At 38.3% G+C, this 14,747-nt stretch overlaps 1 protein-coding gene across 1 annotated transcript in view; it reads right to left on the reverse strand.

The window, feature by feature from the left end:
- Positions 1-14,747, reverse strand: part of LOC143877582 (DNA polymerase epsilon catalytic subunit A-like) — a 60,910-nt gene that overhangs the window by 20,725 nt on the left and 25,438 nt on the right. The window contains exons 15-33 of the mRNA XM_077379725.1: positions 10,868-10,972; positions 9,424-9,542; positions 9,184-9,325; positions 9,002-9,096; positions 8,639-8,744; positions 8,454-8,533; positions 8,148-8,324; positions 6,137-6,224; positions 5,871-5,951; positions 5,643-5,786; positions 4,055-4,150; positions 3,688-3,888; positions 3,261-3,315; positions 3,019-3,161; positions 2,451-2,935; positions 1,846-1,993; positions 1,557-1,754; positions 1,352-1,426; positions 265-455 (exon numbers count right to left, since the gene is read on the reverse strand). Of these exons, the coding sequence (XP_077235840.1) occupies positions 265-455; positions 1,352-1,426; positions 1,557-1,754; positions 1,846-1,993; positions 2,451-2,935; positions 3,019-3,161; positions 3,261-3,315; positions 3,688-3,888; positions 4,055-4,150; positions 5,643-5,786; positions 5,871-5,951; positions 6,137-6,224; positions 8,148-8,324; positions 8,454-8,533; positions 8,639-8,744; positions 9,002-9,096; positions 9,184-9,325; positions 9,424-9,542; positions 10,868-10,972 (2,729 nt within the window). The remainder of the gene's footprint in view (positions 1-264; positions 456-1,351; positions 1,427-1,556; positions 1,755-1,845; positions 1,994-2,450; positions 2,936-3,018; positions 3,162-3,260; positions 3,316-3,687; positions 3,889-4,054; positions 4,151-5,642; positions 5,787-5,870; positions 5,952-6,136; positions 6,225-8,147; positions 8,325-8,453; positions 8,534-8,638; positions 8,745-9,001; positions 9,097-9,183; positions 9,326-9,423; positions 9,543-10,867; positions 10,973-14,747) is intronic.

The raw sequence follows: 14,747 nt of genomic DNA on the forward strand, positions 1-14,747 counted from the left end.
TCCCTTTTTAGTGGTGTGATATTGCGATAGCATACTTCTCTTTTTTTCCCCATTTTAACATGCTTTTCCTATATTTCATTTAAAAATACAGAAGCTTTGTGTACGCTTTGATGCTTCGAAGAAAGAGAGAAATCTTGAATCAATAAAAACAGCACACCTTAATTATTACCTTGACTCATCACAACTTCTGCCCTGAGAGACATGCTTAAAATTATTAGACATAACTTATCCTATTCTATGTGTAGGTTTTCAGGTAAGAGATACCTATGATACAAGTAGAAGAAAGAGATTGATTGTTCCAAATAAGAGCATTCTGTTGTAGTCTTCATATGTAATTCACTCAGACTCCATCCAACTTCTGCATTTCGGTGCTTAGCTGCTTTATCAATTTTGCAGACGCATCCAATATGGAGAATAGCATTATATTCTAGCGGGATCTTTGTCTCATATATTCCCTGTTAAAAATATTAGTCTCAAATGAAGTTAGAAAAGAAACCCACAGATAACTAAGTAAACATATCCCTTACCCAATAAGGCATGAATGAAACGAGTGAAATGGCTATTTGTAATTTAGCAATGGACAATTCTTGCAATTAAAAAAACAAGATGACATTTAAGAAAACATGATATCGGCATAATTTAATTTATAGGATCCCATAAATCATCTGAAGGTCGTATGCCCAAATGGGCGGATCCAAAATTGAGATGCAAAAATTTATCATACTAACACCAGTGTTGGCCATGCCCACGGCCCACCCTTGTCCCATTGATTTAATTGCTTAAGACTGGCTACGACGAAAACCATTCACCAAATTCCAGTAAATATTTTTATTTAGTCTCTATCTCTGCTTTGGTAAACAAATTTATTTACTCACACAGACACACAAAGAATTGTCTAAAACTAGGAGGGAAAGATTGTTGTGGTCACCTATTGAACTTAAAAAGGTTACGGATCCAGCTCACACGTGCTTTAGCACATTAGCACCTGTTTGTCTGTGGTGGAGGTATGCCCAAATGGAGTTGTTGATGGTCATGGCGTAAGGGTCAAAGGTCTAGAGTAGGGCGTGGAAATAGTCGAAATCTTTCTCTACAATCCAGCTAAAAACAATGTGTATCACGGGTTGGCTGTCGATTTCTGAAAATTGAAGTTGAGGCCATGGAAGTGTGTGTGTGTGTCACACACACACACACACACACACTAGTATTACGAGCCCATGCTATGCATGGGGGTAGAATGGTAGGCCCCACCCTAATGCATAGGATCATGATTTGACCTCAAACAAGGAATGCAAACATGATATATGCTTTTCTTTCACCACTATCAATGCACACTACAGGTTCAGGATTTGACCTCAACTTCGGGATCGGCTAGGTGAGCTGCAAGTTTTTTGCTTTCAGCCCTAAATTGATCTTCATCAGTTACCACCTATAAATAAATAAAAAATCAACAATAAATAGTAAGAGTTCATTAAAATATTAAGAAAAATCCACAGTAGCTCTTGAGAAACAAGCAGAGTAGCTCTTGATAAAGTTAAGGCATTCAAAACAACATTAACCTCAATGAGATTGAAGCTTGGCCGACCATGAGGAAGAATCTTGTTCACACGCCTTCCAGGAAATTCTTCTGTGATTGATGCTTTAGAGTTGAGGTAAAATACTCTGGGAACATTTATAGTAACTTTATGCATGATTCCTTCAGCAACGATCCAAGCACAAAAACACCCAAGTTGTGAACTCGGGACAAGTTGAATTATCTGAGCAACACAAGGTTGAATTCAAGCATTAAGAAATTAGTCCGAGCAGATATACTAAGAAAGAGACTCGACACTAGAAACATAGCATTACCTGCCAGTGAGACCGAACAAGAGTTAACTCTTGCCTTCTAAACAATGAACTCACTCCATTCCTACCCTGATTTTGTTTATGACTTATCACGGCATCTGTCAACTGCGACATGCCTACAGATTGATGCAGGCTCTTAAAATCACCTAACCTGCAAAATACAACTACTGCTAAGGAGAAGAAATTTGGCTAAAAGTTCTGGTTTGATCATAAACATGGATTTAAATTTCGGTTTCGGTTTCGGCCTTGGCCAAAACCGAAATCAGGTAAAAAAAGAATTCCTTAATCATTTTGGTAACTTCGGCTGAAATTTTGTAAAAATATTAAATTTCTTATAAAAAATTTAATTTCTCGAAATTTCAGCTAGAAATCCGAAATTTCAGATTTCAGACGAAATTTTAAACTATGATCATAATCCAAAGTTGCAATCATACAAGACTATACCAACACATTTGAAATGACAGTATAAGAAACTTCGGCCAGCAGGGCAGGTAACAGGCTAACGGAAGCTTATATATTCTCAATTCTAAAGATGGGTGCAGACAAGAACTGGATTTTTCTTTCTAGTAGTGTACATGCAAAACCATATACAAAGATAAACGATTTACCTGCGTCGCTTCCGTTTCTCTCGGGCATCTTTCCATTTTCTCTTCTTTACTTCAAGCCATCCTTGATAGTCAACATTTCTATCAACCTTTTCAGTAGAATTATCATTCTGATGCAACAACTTTAGCAGTTTATGCCCGTTAGCAGTATCAGTTTGTTCCGATTGTTTTAAACAAGGCATATCAACTAGTGGGCTAATTTGCTTAGCATACGGCTTTCCTCTGTTAACCTCATAACTGCGCACTATTGGCCTGGGTCCAGTTATGGAAGCACTCGCTTTGTTCCCAATGTCTTCCAAATCCCCGACGTCTATTTCATCTATTACATGATTTGTGGGAACAACAGAGAAATTTGCTTTCGTATTATCAGCTTTGTTCAAGGAGCTGAACATGTCAATTAATTTTCGTTGTCGAAATTTGTCCTCCTTCTCCCGAACCTTTTTATGCAGCCAATCAGGATGAATTACTCTAGGGACAGGATTGGAAACCTGAAAAGATTAACTTGTTAATTGGAAAAAAAGGGCATGTGAAGTTCCAAACTTAATGGAAAAAAAAATACAAGAGTTGGCACCTTCTGCATTGCTGCAGGAATAGTAATAATTTTCTGAATAGCAGAACTAAGCCTTTGCCTGTAATAAGACCAATCAACAATGGATCGAATGTCTACAATTGATGAAACCTTGCACCATTTGCGTATATAGAACTTCACTATTTCTGCAGAAAATAAAACATACAAACTTAGCAGTCAGTTCCAACTTTAAGTGTCAACAGAACCTATAGCCCCAACTATGGCAAATAATAGCCAGCCAGTACCAGGATTGGTCTCGAATATAGCAACAGGAATAGCACGCTCACTTACTGGAGTTCCCTGCACGAATGAAATGCGTAGGGCTCACTCGAGACAGAATAGTACAGACAAGAGATTGAATGAAAATAATGATCTTGGAATCAATCGAAAAGCAAGTTTCCACATAAGTAACATGAACTACCTGAATATGTGATGCAGGAGCATTTATTGAGAAGAAATCAGAAGAATTTGATACAAGGACATCTAAGGGCCAGTTTGTTTTAGATTATGACAACCGATTGTGGAGTCACCAACTGATTATTGGACTCAAATTTAGCACAATTTTCAGTCCAACAATTGGTTGGGGACTCCACAATCAGTTGACAAAATCTAAAACAAACAGGGCCTAAGAAGAAAAAGCTCAGGAAGTAAAAGGTAGACTGAACAGCATACCCGTGGTTCACATGCAACTATATACTGGCAACGTAGTCCTTTGTCTTTAACCATCGTATCACCAAGAAAATCAGCAAGTCGTCTTGCAGTGGTGACAGCACATGACTTCTGCTCCCCGTAGTCAGCTAAGGACTTACTCATTGTGCTCGATTCTGAAATGTAATCAAGCAACTCACTGTCTGCAATATCAATTCCTTGATTCTGACAAATGAGTATATAGTATGAGTATTTTCTCATTTACTGACCACATGGCTTAATCAGGTACATTGAATGATTTCAACATTATTATAAGTGAAACAAGAAAAAGAAAACATGTGATAAAATCTCTAAGAAAATAATGTAAGCTTAGACTAAATTAATTACATACATCCAAAAGGTCAAGCCAGCGGTTTGCAACTGAAGCAACAGCTGCATAGCATTCCTCTAAGGTTGTCCCATGAAGAAACTTATCAAAAACCTCAGCCTGTTGAATTAAAAACAAAAATAGTTCAAGTTAAAGAACAAACCAACTAAAGCATAGATGTACATCAAAAAATCCAATAACAAGATAAAGTATTGACGGTAAAAAAAATAGTGGCCTCATCTAAGTATTCCACAATCTAGTCTTACATATAGAATGTGCATGCATAAGCCTAGTCATGCAAACATGACCAATGTATCATGAATAAAGATAATTATATGCCTGCTTCTTGCAGAACATTAAGATATAAACAAATTAAAAAATAAATGAGAGTTTTGGCTCAGGAATCTTTCTCATACATTTTTTTATCTCGCGAGATGATTTTCATTGGGGTCTGTTTGGATGCCCGAGTTCCAGGCAGCCATCAGGTAAATGTGAGGATCTGGGATGCCACATCAGCCTTTAGTTGTGTTTGGTTGGCCAAAAAGCAAAAACTTTTTTTACCATTGGTGCTGTCAGGTGTGTGTCAACTTTGCTGGCATACACAGCGCTTCCCGATGAAGCTCTCCAAAAATTGAGATTTTTTTCAAGTAATCTTTGAGAAATTATATAAGACAATCCATTTTACTTTTTTCCTTCTCTACTAAAGGCAGCAGAGAGGATACATTAGCATTTTTGGGATGTGTTTGTATTTTCTGAAATTCTTACCTTTTTGAGATTTTTAACCAAACAGTGGAAATGACAAACCCAGGTAAATTCCTATATTTACTCAATCTTGTGCCCCCCCCCCCTTCTGACTACTTATCCCCGGACTCAACGCGCATCCAAACATAGCGTTGAGGTTTCCACCCACCAGCCCACTATTTGATATTCATCATCACATCCATGACTTATTTACACCAGTAAGATTGCAAATTTCTGTGTCAACAAGACATTGAAGAGGTGCATCTATAAGTATCTGTCAGCCATATGCCTTGTGAAGCTAACTCCCAGCCTCCAATGAAAGAGTGTAAAGGAGAAGAACAGGGACCCAATGGAGATCTTTAAGAGTTGCCTGCCATCATGGAAAGGCAGATTAATTTTTGCCCAAGAACGCTTGATTATGCTAAATCTCAAATCATTTTTCCAGCTTCATTTCAAAGTACAAGACTCCAGAGGATTTTGCTCCTATGCCCAAAAGGTTCTATGAGATTTTTTATGGAACAGGATTAGGTTTGAAGTTTTCCAGATACGATCAAAGGTTCCGTGTGGTCTTTATGGAACATGGAGGAGAGGGAATGGTCCATCATCTAATGTATGAAGCTGCTTGAAACCGTAATTCATATGTTGGAACTTCTGACCCTCACACACTTCTAAGTCACAATCAGAAAGCCAGCTATATAATATCAATGTAGGTTTTTAAGAATAATACAAGAACACCAAGTACGCCGACATTTTAATGAAAAAATGGAAATAGTTTAAAACAGCAGGTTTACAAGAAATTGCCTGTACCTGCAGGTTCACAACTAAACCAGGCTGATCCCCCAATAGATATCAGAAGAACTATAGGAAATACCTGGAAAACTTTGATGAGCTTCAGTTCACCTCTCCTCTTGATCTCAAAACCTTTAAGCTCAGCAAGCGTTCCATCATCATTAAAAACGGCATAACGCTTTTTAATTAAAATCCCTTCTTCCTTTGAAGCTGGGAGAATCATTGCCTATGAAACAAAAATAAGGCCTTAGAATAACGGTGACGTGCCTGAATAACTAATATAAAGTCAGGGAACTGACAATATCTTCACCTTGTAGGGTCCGTCCACTTCAAACTCAATAGAGCATTCACTGTGTGTGGTATATGTCTTACTAACAGGATCTTTGAGGGTCTGATTTGAACCACGCAATAATTACTAAATATACCCATTAGGTGCAAAAACAACTAATCCCAAAATATATTATGTACATAGGTAACATGGTTAACTTGGGAGAGCGGGGGGGGAGAAAACATAATGCTCGAGAAGCAAGAACACGGACTTTAAAAAGTTGAGAATGTAATGGATTGCTTCCTTACCTGATATTGATCATTTGTGTTGTTTCTCGCCACATCAACATTCAGCATGATACATGGATATGATATTGTCAATTTCCTCCTCAAGTCTCTAAAATATATTTTCACAATAGCATTTAGTGCCTCCAGGAAGAATATAAAGGCCCCAATCAAATGTACAGAATAGTATTCAAAGGCCACAAAATGCTTCGTCAATTTCTTGCAAGCGATTGCTATAATGAGAATGGATGCTATGGTTATAGGACCATGCTTTAGTCATCAACCACTAAAATTTTCGGCCCAGAGCAAGTGCCAAAGGATCAAAGCTGGCATGGTAACAATAATGCTACCATAAATGCTAACGATAAACAGATGTATTGAAAATCAACAAGATGTATTGACACACGTGTTTAATTTTCTCTTTTTGCGGCAGCCATCACTGACACTGTGACAAGTGAGATGCATTCTACAGAAATTGACTGATATCAAATTACAGTACAAATTCCAATCATATTTAAAATTAAAAGCGACCAAAGATTAAGTGTAGCAACAATGACCTTAAATTAATACGATAACCTGGAAGCTATGATTTAGCCAACACTTTGAATTTACTGCCAACAGGTGTGTCAACAGCGTAACGCTGACGCGTACTGACGAGTATCGACACCCCTTTTGACACATGTAAAAATATAGAAAGTGCCTAACTTAATGTGGGTGTGTCGAGACCATGGTTTTAAATTTCGACCGAAATCCGAAATTTCAGTCCAAATTTTCAGATTTCGGTCGAGAGAGACACCGAAACGTACCGAAACCGAAACGGTCGAAATTTCGGAATTTGGGAAATTTTGGCAATTTCGGCGAAATTTGGAAAAAAATATTTATTTTTTATTCCATTACCGTCCGAAATTTCAGTAATTTCGGCCCTGAAATTTCAGTAATTTCGGCCGAAATTTTGGCCCAAAAAACGACATTTCATGTGCCTTTACCGAATTTCGGGATTTCAGCAAAAAATTCGATTTCGGTTACCCCCGAAATTTCGGCCGAAACCGAAATTTAAAACCTTGATCAAGACATTTATGTATGGTGTCAAATCAAATACTGTTTATTATTGAATATAATGTTTACCTCATCTTTTATCATTAATTGTTATTTTATTATTAGCAAGGTTTTAAATCTCGGTTTCGGTTTCGATTTCGGTTTTGGTTTCGGTCATCAGCGAAATCGAAACATTTTGGTTTCGGTACGAAATTTCATACGAAATCTTGTAAAAATTTCACCGAAACGTTTCACCAAAATTTCCGAAACTTAACCGAAATTTCACAGAAACAAAACGTTTCGGCTGAAATTTCCAAAACGTTTCAGCGAAGTTTGGTACTTTTCCGACTCAATGTGGGTTTCGTTTCGTTTTCCAACGAAACCGAAATATTTCGGCCGAAACGAAATATTTAGGCCGAAACAAAACGTTTCGGCCGAAATTTAAAACCATGATTATTAGCACTTCTCTAATTAATAGTTGTTGTTACCCCCCTCACTTAAACCTAAAACCCTAAATAAACTCTGTTTCCAATACTATATCAATGGTATCCTGTTACTCAGTCTTCCTTACTACACATTAGAGACCAAATAGAACTAGATTGGATTGATGAATGCACTGTTATTTGATTATCTCATGTTTGTCTTAAGACTTGTAGTTGTTTTTTTTTTTTTGAGGCTATAGACTTGTAGTTGTTTAATCCTACGGTTTATTAATTTGTTAAATGAATACCATATATTATCTTGTTGAAAATTATGATTAGCATTAAGTAATTTTATATGTATATATGTGTATGGGCATGTTGCAATTTCTAGATTTTTAGGGTTTGTCGTGTTGGACAACTCATATCCATGTCAACAATCGACCCACAAATTCATCTCTATAGATCATAGCCTCAATGTTAAAAGTCAAGGGGAAATAGAATAACAAGCTTGTATCACGCATATGATCCACATACTTCACACTTAAAATAAATCAAGCCAAATAGGAAGCGGATATTACTTTGTTTTGAAGGTAAAATTCTCAGGGAAAGATCCTGGAAGTGCACACCAGATACCATCTGTATCTAGTTCTAGTGGCCTCCCAATCTTTTCAACAAGTAAGCGAGCATTCTGAATGATTTTTGCTCCAGTATATGTGACCACCCCAGCCATTTCCATTGAGTACCATCTTGCACCTCTAATGAGAACACAACAGAAATACTCCCAATGAATCCCTTGCAAGACAAAAAAAAATGACCAAAAAAAGACAATAACTAGAATGATGTAATGGAAAATGCATGACAATTCACATTCCAGGGATACTCACTTGCGCATTACATATCCATAGAAAGAATTAAGTATACATTTATGAGCCAGCTGTAGAGAATCATAAAGAACGACCAAATCCTGAAAATGACATATAAGGAAAAACACTGAAAGTATGAACTAGATTACACACATAAGCCCTCCAAATGCAGTATGTTCAAGGAACTGCCAAAAGAATATCCATACCTGTGCTTCCTGGATCTTTATAGAATTTCCACTCGCCTTTGCATCTGCTAATTTCCCCTTCCAGACCTTATTAAGACCTTTGTATTCATACCTTCTGTCTCGAAAACTGAATTTAGAGTGCAGAAAATGCTTAGAATAAAAAAAATAAAAAATTGATCAAAACATAACATGCGCATCTATATTTAACCTAAAACACTTAATGCGTAACCCAGTAGGAATTTTGTTAAAATATCAGATAGGAACCAACTGGGACTTGACTACCCAATATTTATATTTTTTCAGCTAGAACACAAGTACAAAACAAGACTCAGAAGGGCAATTTCAAGAGTAAGCATAAAATACAGAGGACAGATATTTATAAACCTGCGTACGGTGTCCACATAGAAAGGATTTTCACGCATGCATATCCCTGCCTCCCGGAGTTCAGTAACTGGCTTGTCAAGAACCCTTTTATATGCCTATACAGAAAAAAGAAAAAAAATTACATGCGAGGTGTTAATTGAAGTAAGAAACCATATCAAGACAATGACAGGTTTACCTTTTACCTTTTGGGAGTACTTCTTCAAACGTTCTTTAAGTTTTGACTGTTGTTCTACTTTAGGAAGATCGAGAAAGGACTTTGACAACTGACCATTGACATTATCCACTAGCTCGGACTCAATTTGCCTCTTCAAATGGTAATAGTCACTGATTTTGTAAAAGATGATATTACATGCATTAATGTAGTTTGATGTCAAGGTTGAAATACCAAGAAGAAGAAAATAGCGGACTCGTAAAATATAAACCTTTTCTTTGCCATGAAGGTTTCACCACGCCAAACCCATTCAAGCTTTCGTAGACAAGTTTTCCCTGGACGATTGAAATCACATGCAGTGCATACTTCATCTGAAACTATCGATGGTGGCTGTAATTGCAGAAAAAACATGACTTCAAATTTCTAATACAGTGATTCACAATATATGCCTTACCAGAATATAACGATTCGAAGGCATAGGTATCAAACAGTATAACCAAATGAAATTGTCATAAGGGAAGTGCATGCAAAGAAAGATTGGCTGATTCTTTTCAAGTAGGGCGGCAGAATGAAACCATATTACTCATCAGTCATCACAGAAGGGGAAAAGGGGGCAAAAAAAAAGAAGATTGCAGTAAAATGTCAAAGGCAAGTCGAAACCATTCAACATGCAACACACAAGGCAAGATAATAATATTTACAGATGTTGTACCCTCATTCAGACAAGCTCTCATCAACAGCTTATATCAAGAACAAGTGGCAATGATCTAAATAACTGCACCTAGGCACTGGAAGTTCAAAATAATGACAAAATAGTGGACACAAATAAAGTGTTTTTCTTCTTAGTTGTAATCATAACTATGACAACCAAACTTTGCATCATGGTTAGAAACAAGTCCAAGTCAGCTACTTGAAAAATATTCAACGGTGAAGATGTACTGAGCCAACACATTACTTTACCTCTCTCAATTCAGATCCAGTTTAAGAAACAATAAAACCAGGCTGCTCTTTGACCCAACTGGACGACCCGGCACCCAGTTGTATTTTTTGTAAACAGTAGAATTAAATGACCAAAATACCCTACTTTAAGGGTTAAATTTACAATGGGGGCATCTCTTTTGTAAAAAGCAAAATAAATTACCAAAATACCCTAATTTCAGGGCTAAATTTAGGATGAATGGACTGGCATTGCATCTTTTCTGCTGCCCAATCGACTCTGCCTATCCCAGCCACACCCTCCACTTTCACCACATAACATCTGTAGTTCCGTCTTCAAGCTCTATCCACCATCAAGATATGTCATTCTTTCAGGCCTTACGTTACATGGATTCTTCTAAATGGGCAAATAATCTGTGTGGACATGTCTCGGATTCCAATACTTCAGGCTACTTTGAGATACTTCCAGATCACTTTATCTGTGTTTTTTTTTTTCTAAATACCACTACCACAAATTTACAATTACCGCATGTTTTTGAGTTTTACCCATCCTAATAGTAAATAGAAATAAAATATTATGTCTACTTAACCTATAAAATTTTCAATATATTACTTGTCAATTTATTTGCCAGAAGATAAATAATTAAAATAGGAGCTCCTAAAAATAGAAAAAAATAATAATTTATTAGAAAAAATCCAATAGCGGCAACTACAAATGTAGTGATAGAAAACAACTGTACAAAGTTCGAATTACAAAGAACATGTATAAAAGCCCATACCTGAAGCCTGTTGGTTAAAATTATGTTTGGATACATTGCAGCCACATCTAGATGATATATAAGAGGACACTCATCCAGTGTTGGTTCATCCCGCAGCATCACAAGCTGCAGATGTGAAACCCAATTTTAATAAGTCCATAATGCATTCTAGATGCTTGCTGCATGAAAAATAGAATTCACATACTCAGAGCATGAGTTCCATATGGGAAATTCTAACCAAGCCAAACAAAAGGTTATCCAATTAGGAGGCCTTAAGATAAGTAGTGGTAATTAAATGTTTGCAGTACTATAAGTATCAAACAAATTAAATCCCAGATGTTACAAAAAGAGAATGGCCTCAGCTTGCCATTCGTTGAGAGAATGGGGATGAGGGTGGGGGATTGGTTTTGCGATAGGTGTGCTTATCGAAATTTTCAATGGAGGCATTATTGTCGCTGGGAAAAGCAACACAATCGGAAATATACACCTAAAAGTTCTCCCCCAAGCTCTTGGCAGTGGAAAGAAAAGAAGAAAAAGAGAGAGGTGAAGAGGGCCTATGATGATTGGTGGTGCCCCTCTATAAATATGTTAACTTCAGTTGGAGAGTCAGTTGCCGGAAATGTTATTCGAAACCAAAGGATGGGCTTCCGCCTTTGGGGAACAAATGCTATGATTTGGATCCTGAATCGACTACAATTAAAGATGATCTTTGGCCTGATTCAGGGACGATCTCCACTCTCTCTATGGTTGGTTCCCCAGTCCTATCCATTTCCGGAAAAGAGGTGGTATCAAGATTTTCGTCTCTTAGATGTTGTCTAATTGGAAAAATTAAAAAGTGGGGGTCTTTAGCCACTTCGGCTACTGATAATCTTTATCATCTTTGGCGGTGGGCCAAAAATGTCTGGAATCTCCCTTCCCTATCATGCCCCTGTCTCTTATCAGCAGACGAAGTCTTACTTATCTTTGAATCGGAACAAGAAGCTTCTGCGATCTTGGACAAAGGCAAAGACTTGTGGATAGGCAGACTTCATTTCCTCCTCTCTTGGTCCAAAGATTTCTTCCCGGATTGGAGGAAGTTTGGGTCAGATTTTATGGCATTCCTCTCTATGTATGGGCAGAATCATCAGTTCAAGCTTTGGATAATCTCTTCGGTCAAGTCCTAGAAGTAAAAAAGGAAGAGAACCATAACCAGTGTATGTCCTTTGTCTCTACTAAGATCCTTGCTCCGAGATGGAATTTCTTACCACCCTCCATTCAAATTAAAGTCGCCGGACAAGTCTACACGATTGGAATTGAATCTTTGGGTAATAGGGGCCCATTGTCTGAATCACCCCTATCAGGTTGTGCTACTCTGAGAGGACTTCAAGACCTGGAAAACTCTGTGTTGGCAATGGAACGTCCGTCGGCCACTCCTCTGGTAAATCTTGGCCGGGGAGTTGTTGGACCTTCCGGGCCCCACCTGATGAATTTGAATTTCAAATCTCCTTCAATGCCAGCTCGGCTTCCTACTTGCGGTCGGGACTACCGCCCTAGTACAAGAAATGGCTTAAAGCTCAAGAAGCTTCTGGCTGGGAACCACTCAAGGTATGTCAGCCCATTTCGCAATTGGTCAAAGAAAAGACGCTTTACAGGTTTCAGAAAATATCTAGGTTTTGAGGGAAAAAAAAAAGAAGAAAACCATCACAGTCTTTCCTGAAAGGGGTTTAGAAAGTAGAGTGAAGAAACCCCAGATAAATCTGTCTGACGCAAATCTTCGTAGGGGGCTTCTGCCCAAGACAAAAGAAAAAGTTGCTCAGCCCCCCTCGGAATCACTTGGTAAGCCCGTTGTGCATCGAGATATCCTTGTTACTTGAGGACCATTTTCTATCCGGTAGAAAGGTTTCCCTATTGGCAGATAGGTCTCTCTTAGTCATATTTTATGGTGTATGGAAGCGTAGAATTATTATAAAACGGAAAAGGTAGGAACTGTGCGTGTTGGTATATGGTTTGTTGAGGGCTCTTTTGGCGGTGGCTGCTTTTTTGGTAATGGTGGGATTTGCTTTGTTCGGGATGGAACATAATTTATATTATCTGGTTTATCGGGAAGAGGTTGTGGGCCCTTTGATGCGAAGATATGGTTATTGACTTATTTCTTAATATAGGTTTTTTAAAGGGAGGATAGGTTACTTTCTAGGTCAGTTTGTATTCTTCGGCAAAAGGTAAGCTCCATTTTACTACGGCAAAGAAAATGGCAAGTTCTACCTCTTTTTCCTCTGGTCCTCGTACCTATAAGAGACTACAGAAAGAGGATTCCAGAGTATACGGAATGGTTCCAACATCATCAATGGGTTCGCAATCTACGGTACAATCTTGCAAAAGCTTCGGTTAAAACCCCACTATCCCAGAACAAATCAAAAGGATTATCAAGAGTCAGTGGAAGCAGTTTCAGGAGGACTACAAACGTATTTCTGAAGAGTTCTTCCCTCTGACAGGTACACCCATTTTAAAGGAGAACTGTACACCGGTTTACAAACTTCCTTTTTTCCAATGCTGGTTGGAATATACCGATAACTTGAGGAGGATGGAATGGGAGGAAAAACGAACCCTTTGTATTCAGAAGATAGCAGAGATCATAGCTATCTGGAAGAACCCGATAGAAGAGGTTCCTTTTCCACACTTTGCCTCGGAGTTTTGGCCTGAGGACATGGAAATGGAGTTGGACATTGGGATCTTAATGGTGGAACTAAATGAATGCGCATGACAGTTAAGTTTAGAATCAGGTTGTGTTTTTGGTTTCCTGATAGAGACTTCTATCTTTTTTGGATCTGGATGTGTGAGTGATGGAGAAGTAAAGAGGAAAAAGCAATAGAATGAATCTTAGATAATAGGTTGTTACGGATGATATACTTCGGGAACTTTATTTTCTTTAAAAAGAAGGGAGGAATGGTGGGGTGCCCTGGACGATGTTCTACAATTGGGAGAGATTCAGGGGTACTTTGGATTTTGGTTAATGTTTAGGATCGATAGTCCCAAAGCTTTCATGGTAGTTCAGGGCATGCCCTGATCTGCCCTAGGAAGCACGGGTACCCCTAAAAAACCCTCGTACCAGTGTCGGGTGCGTATCCGGTACGGGTACGCTCGAGTACGTCTCGGGTACAAACCCTAGAGATTATTTTTTTTTAAAACGATATTTTGTGAATCGGGTGCGTGTCGGGTGCGTTTGGGGTGCACACCCGACGCACCTGACACGTTTAACTTTTTTTTTTAAAAAAAACATAAGTTAGGAGGGTGTGGGGGGTAAAAATCGGGGTTTATACATAATGGGGTGGGGTGTGTGTGGAGTAAAAGGTGGGGGTCTTTAAAAAATTCATTAAAACCACGATTTGGGTTTTTTTCAAACCCTAACTCATATATCTCTCTCTCTCTCTCCCTCTTCCTCTCCCTCTCCCGAGGGCTCTCCCTCCGGCTCCCTCGTCCGACGGAATCTCGCTCCGGCTCTCCCTCCTCCGACGGAACCTCCGGCTCATATATATATATATATATATATATATATATATATATATATATATATATATATATATATATATATATCCCTCTTCCTCTCTCTCTCCCTCCGGCTCCCTCCTCCGACGGAACCTCCGGCTCTCCCTTCCACTCTCTTAAAGGTATTTCTCTCTCTCTCTCTCTCTCTCTCTCTCTCTCTCTCTCTCTCTCTCTCTCTCTCTCTCATTTTCTTTTTCCTTCCTCAGAGTATGGCAACTGATTGTGTTCCCCAAACCTATTTCCTCAGATTCATAGGTTTAGGGCTGACAATCAGTTATCATAATCTCCAAACTTAGGCCCTTTTCGTTTGAGATTTTGGCAACTGATTATCAGCCTCAAACCTATTTAGGGCTGACAATCAGTTGTCATAATCTCCAAA

The sequence above is a fragment of the Tasmannia lanceolata genome, unplaced genomic scaffold (assembly GCF_043159265.1).
Source record: "Tasmannia lanceolata isolate RefF3 unplaced genomic scaffold, GAP_Taslan_0.1 ptg000005l, whole genome shotgun sequence".
Taxonomy (NCBI): Eukaryota; Viridiplantae; Streptophyta; class Magnoliopsida; order Canellales; family Winteraceae; genus Tasmannia; species Tasmannia lanceolata.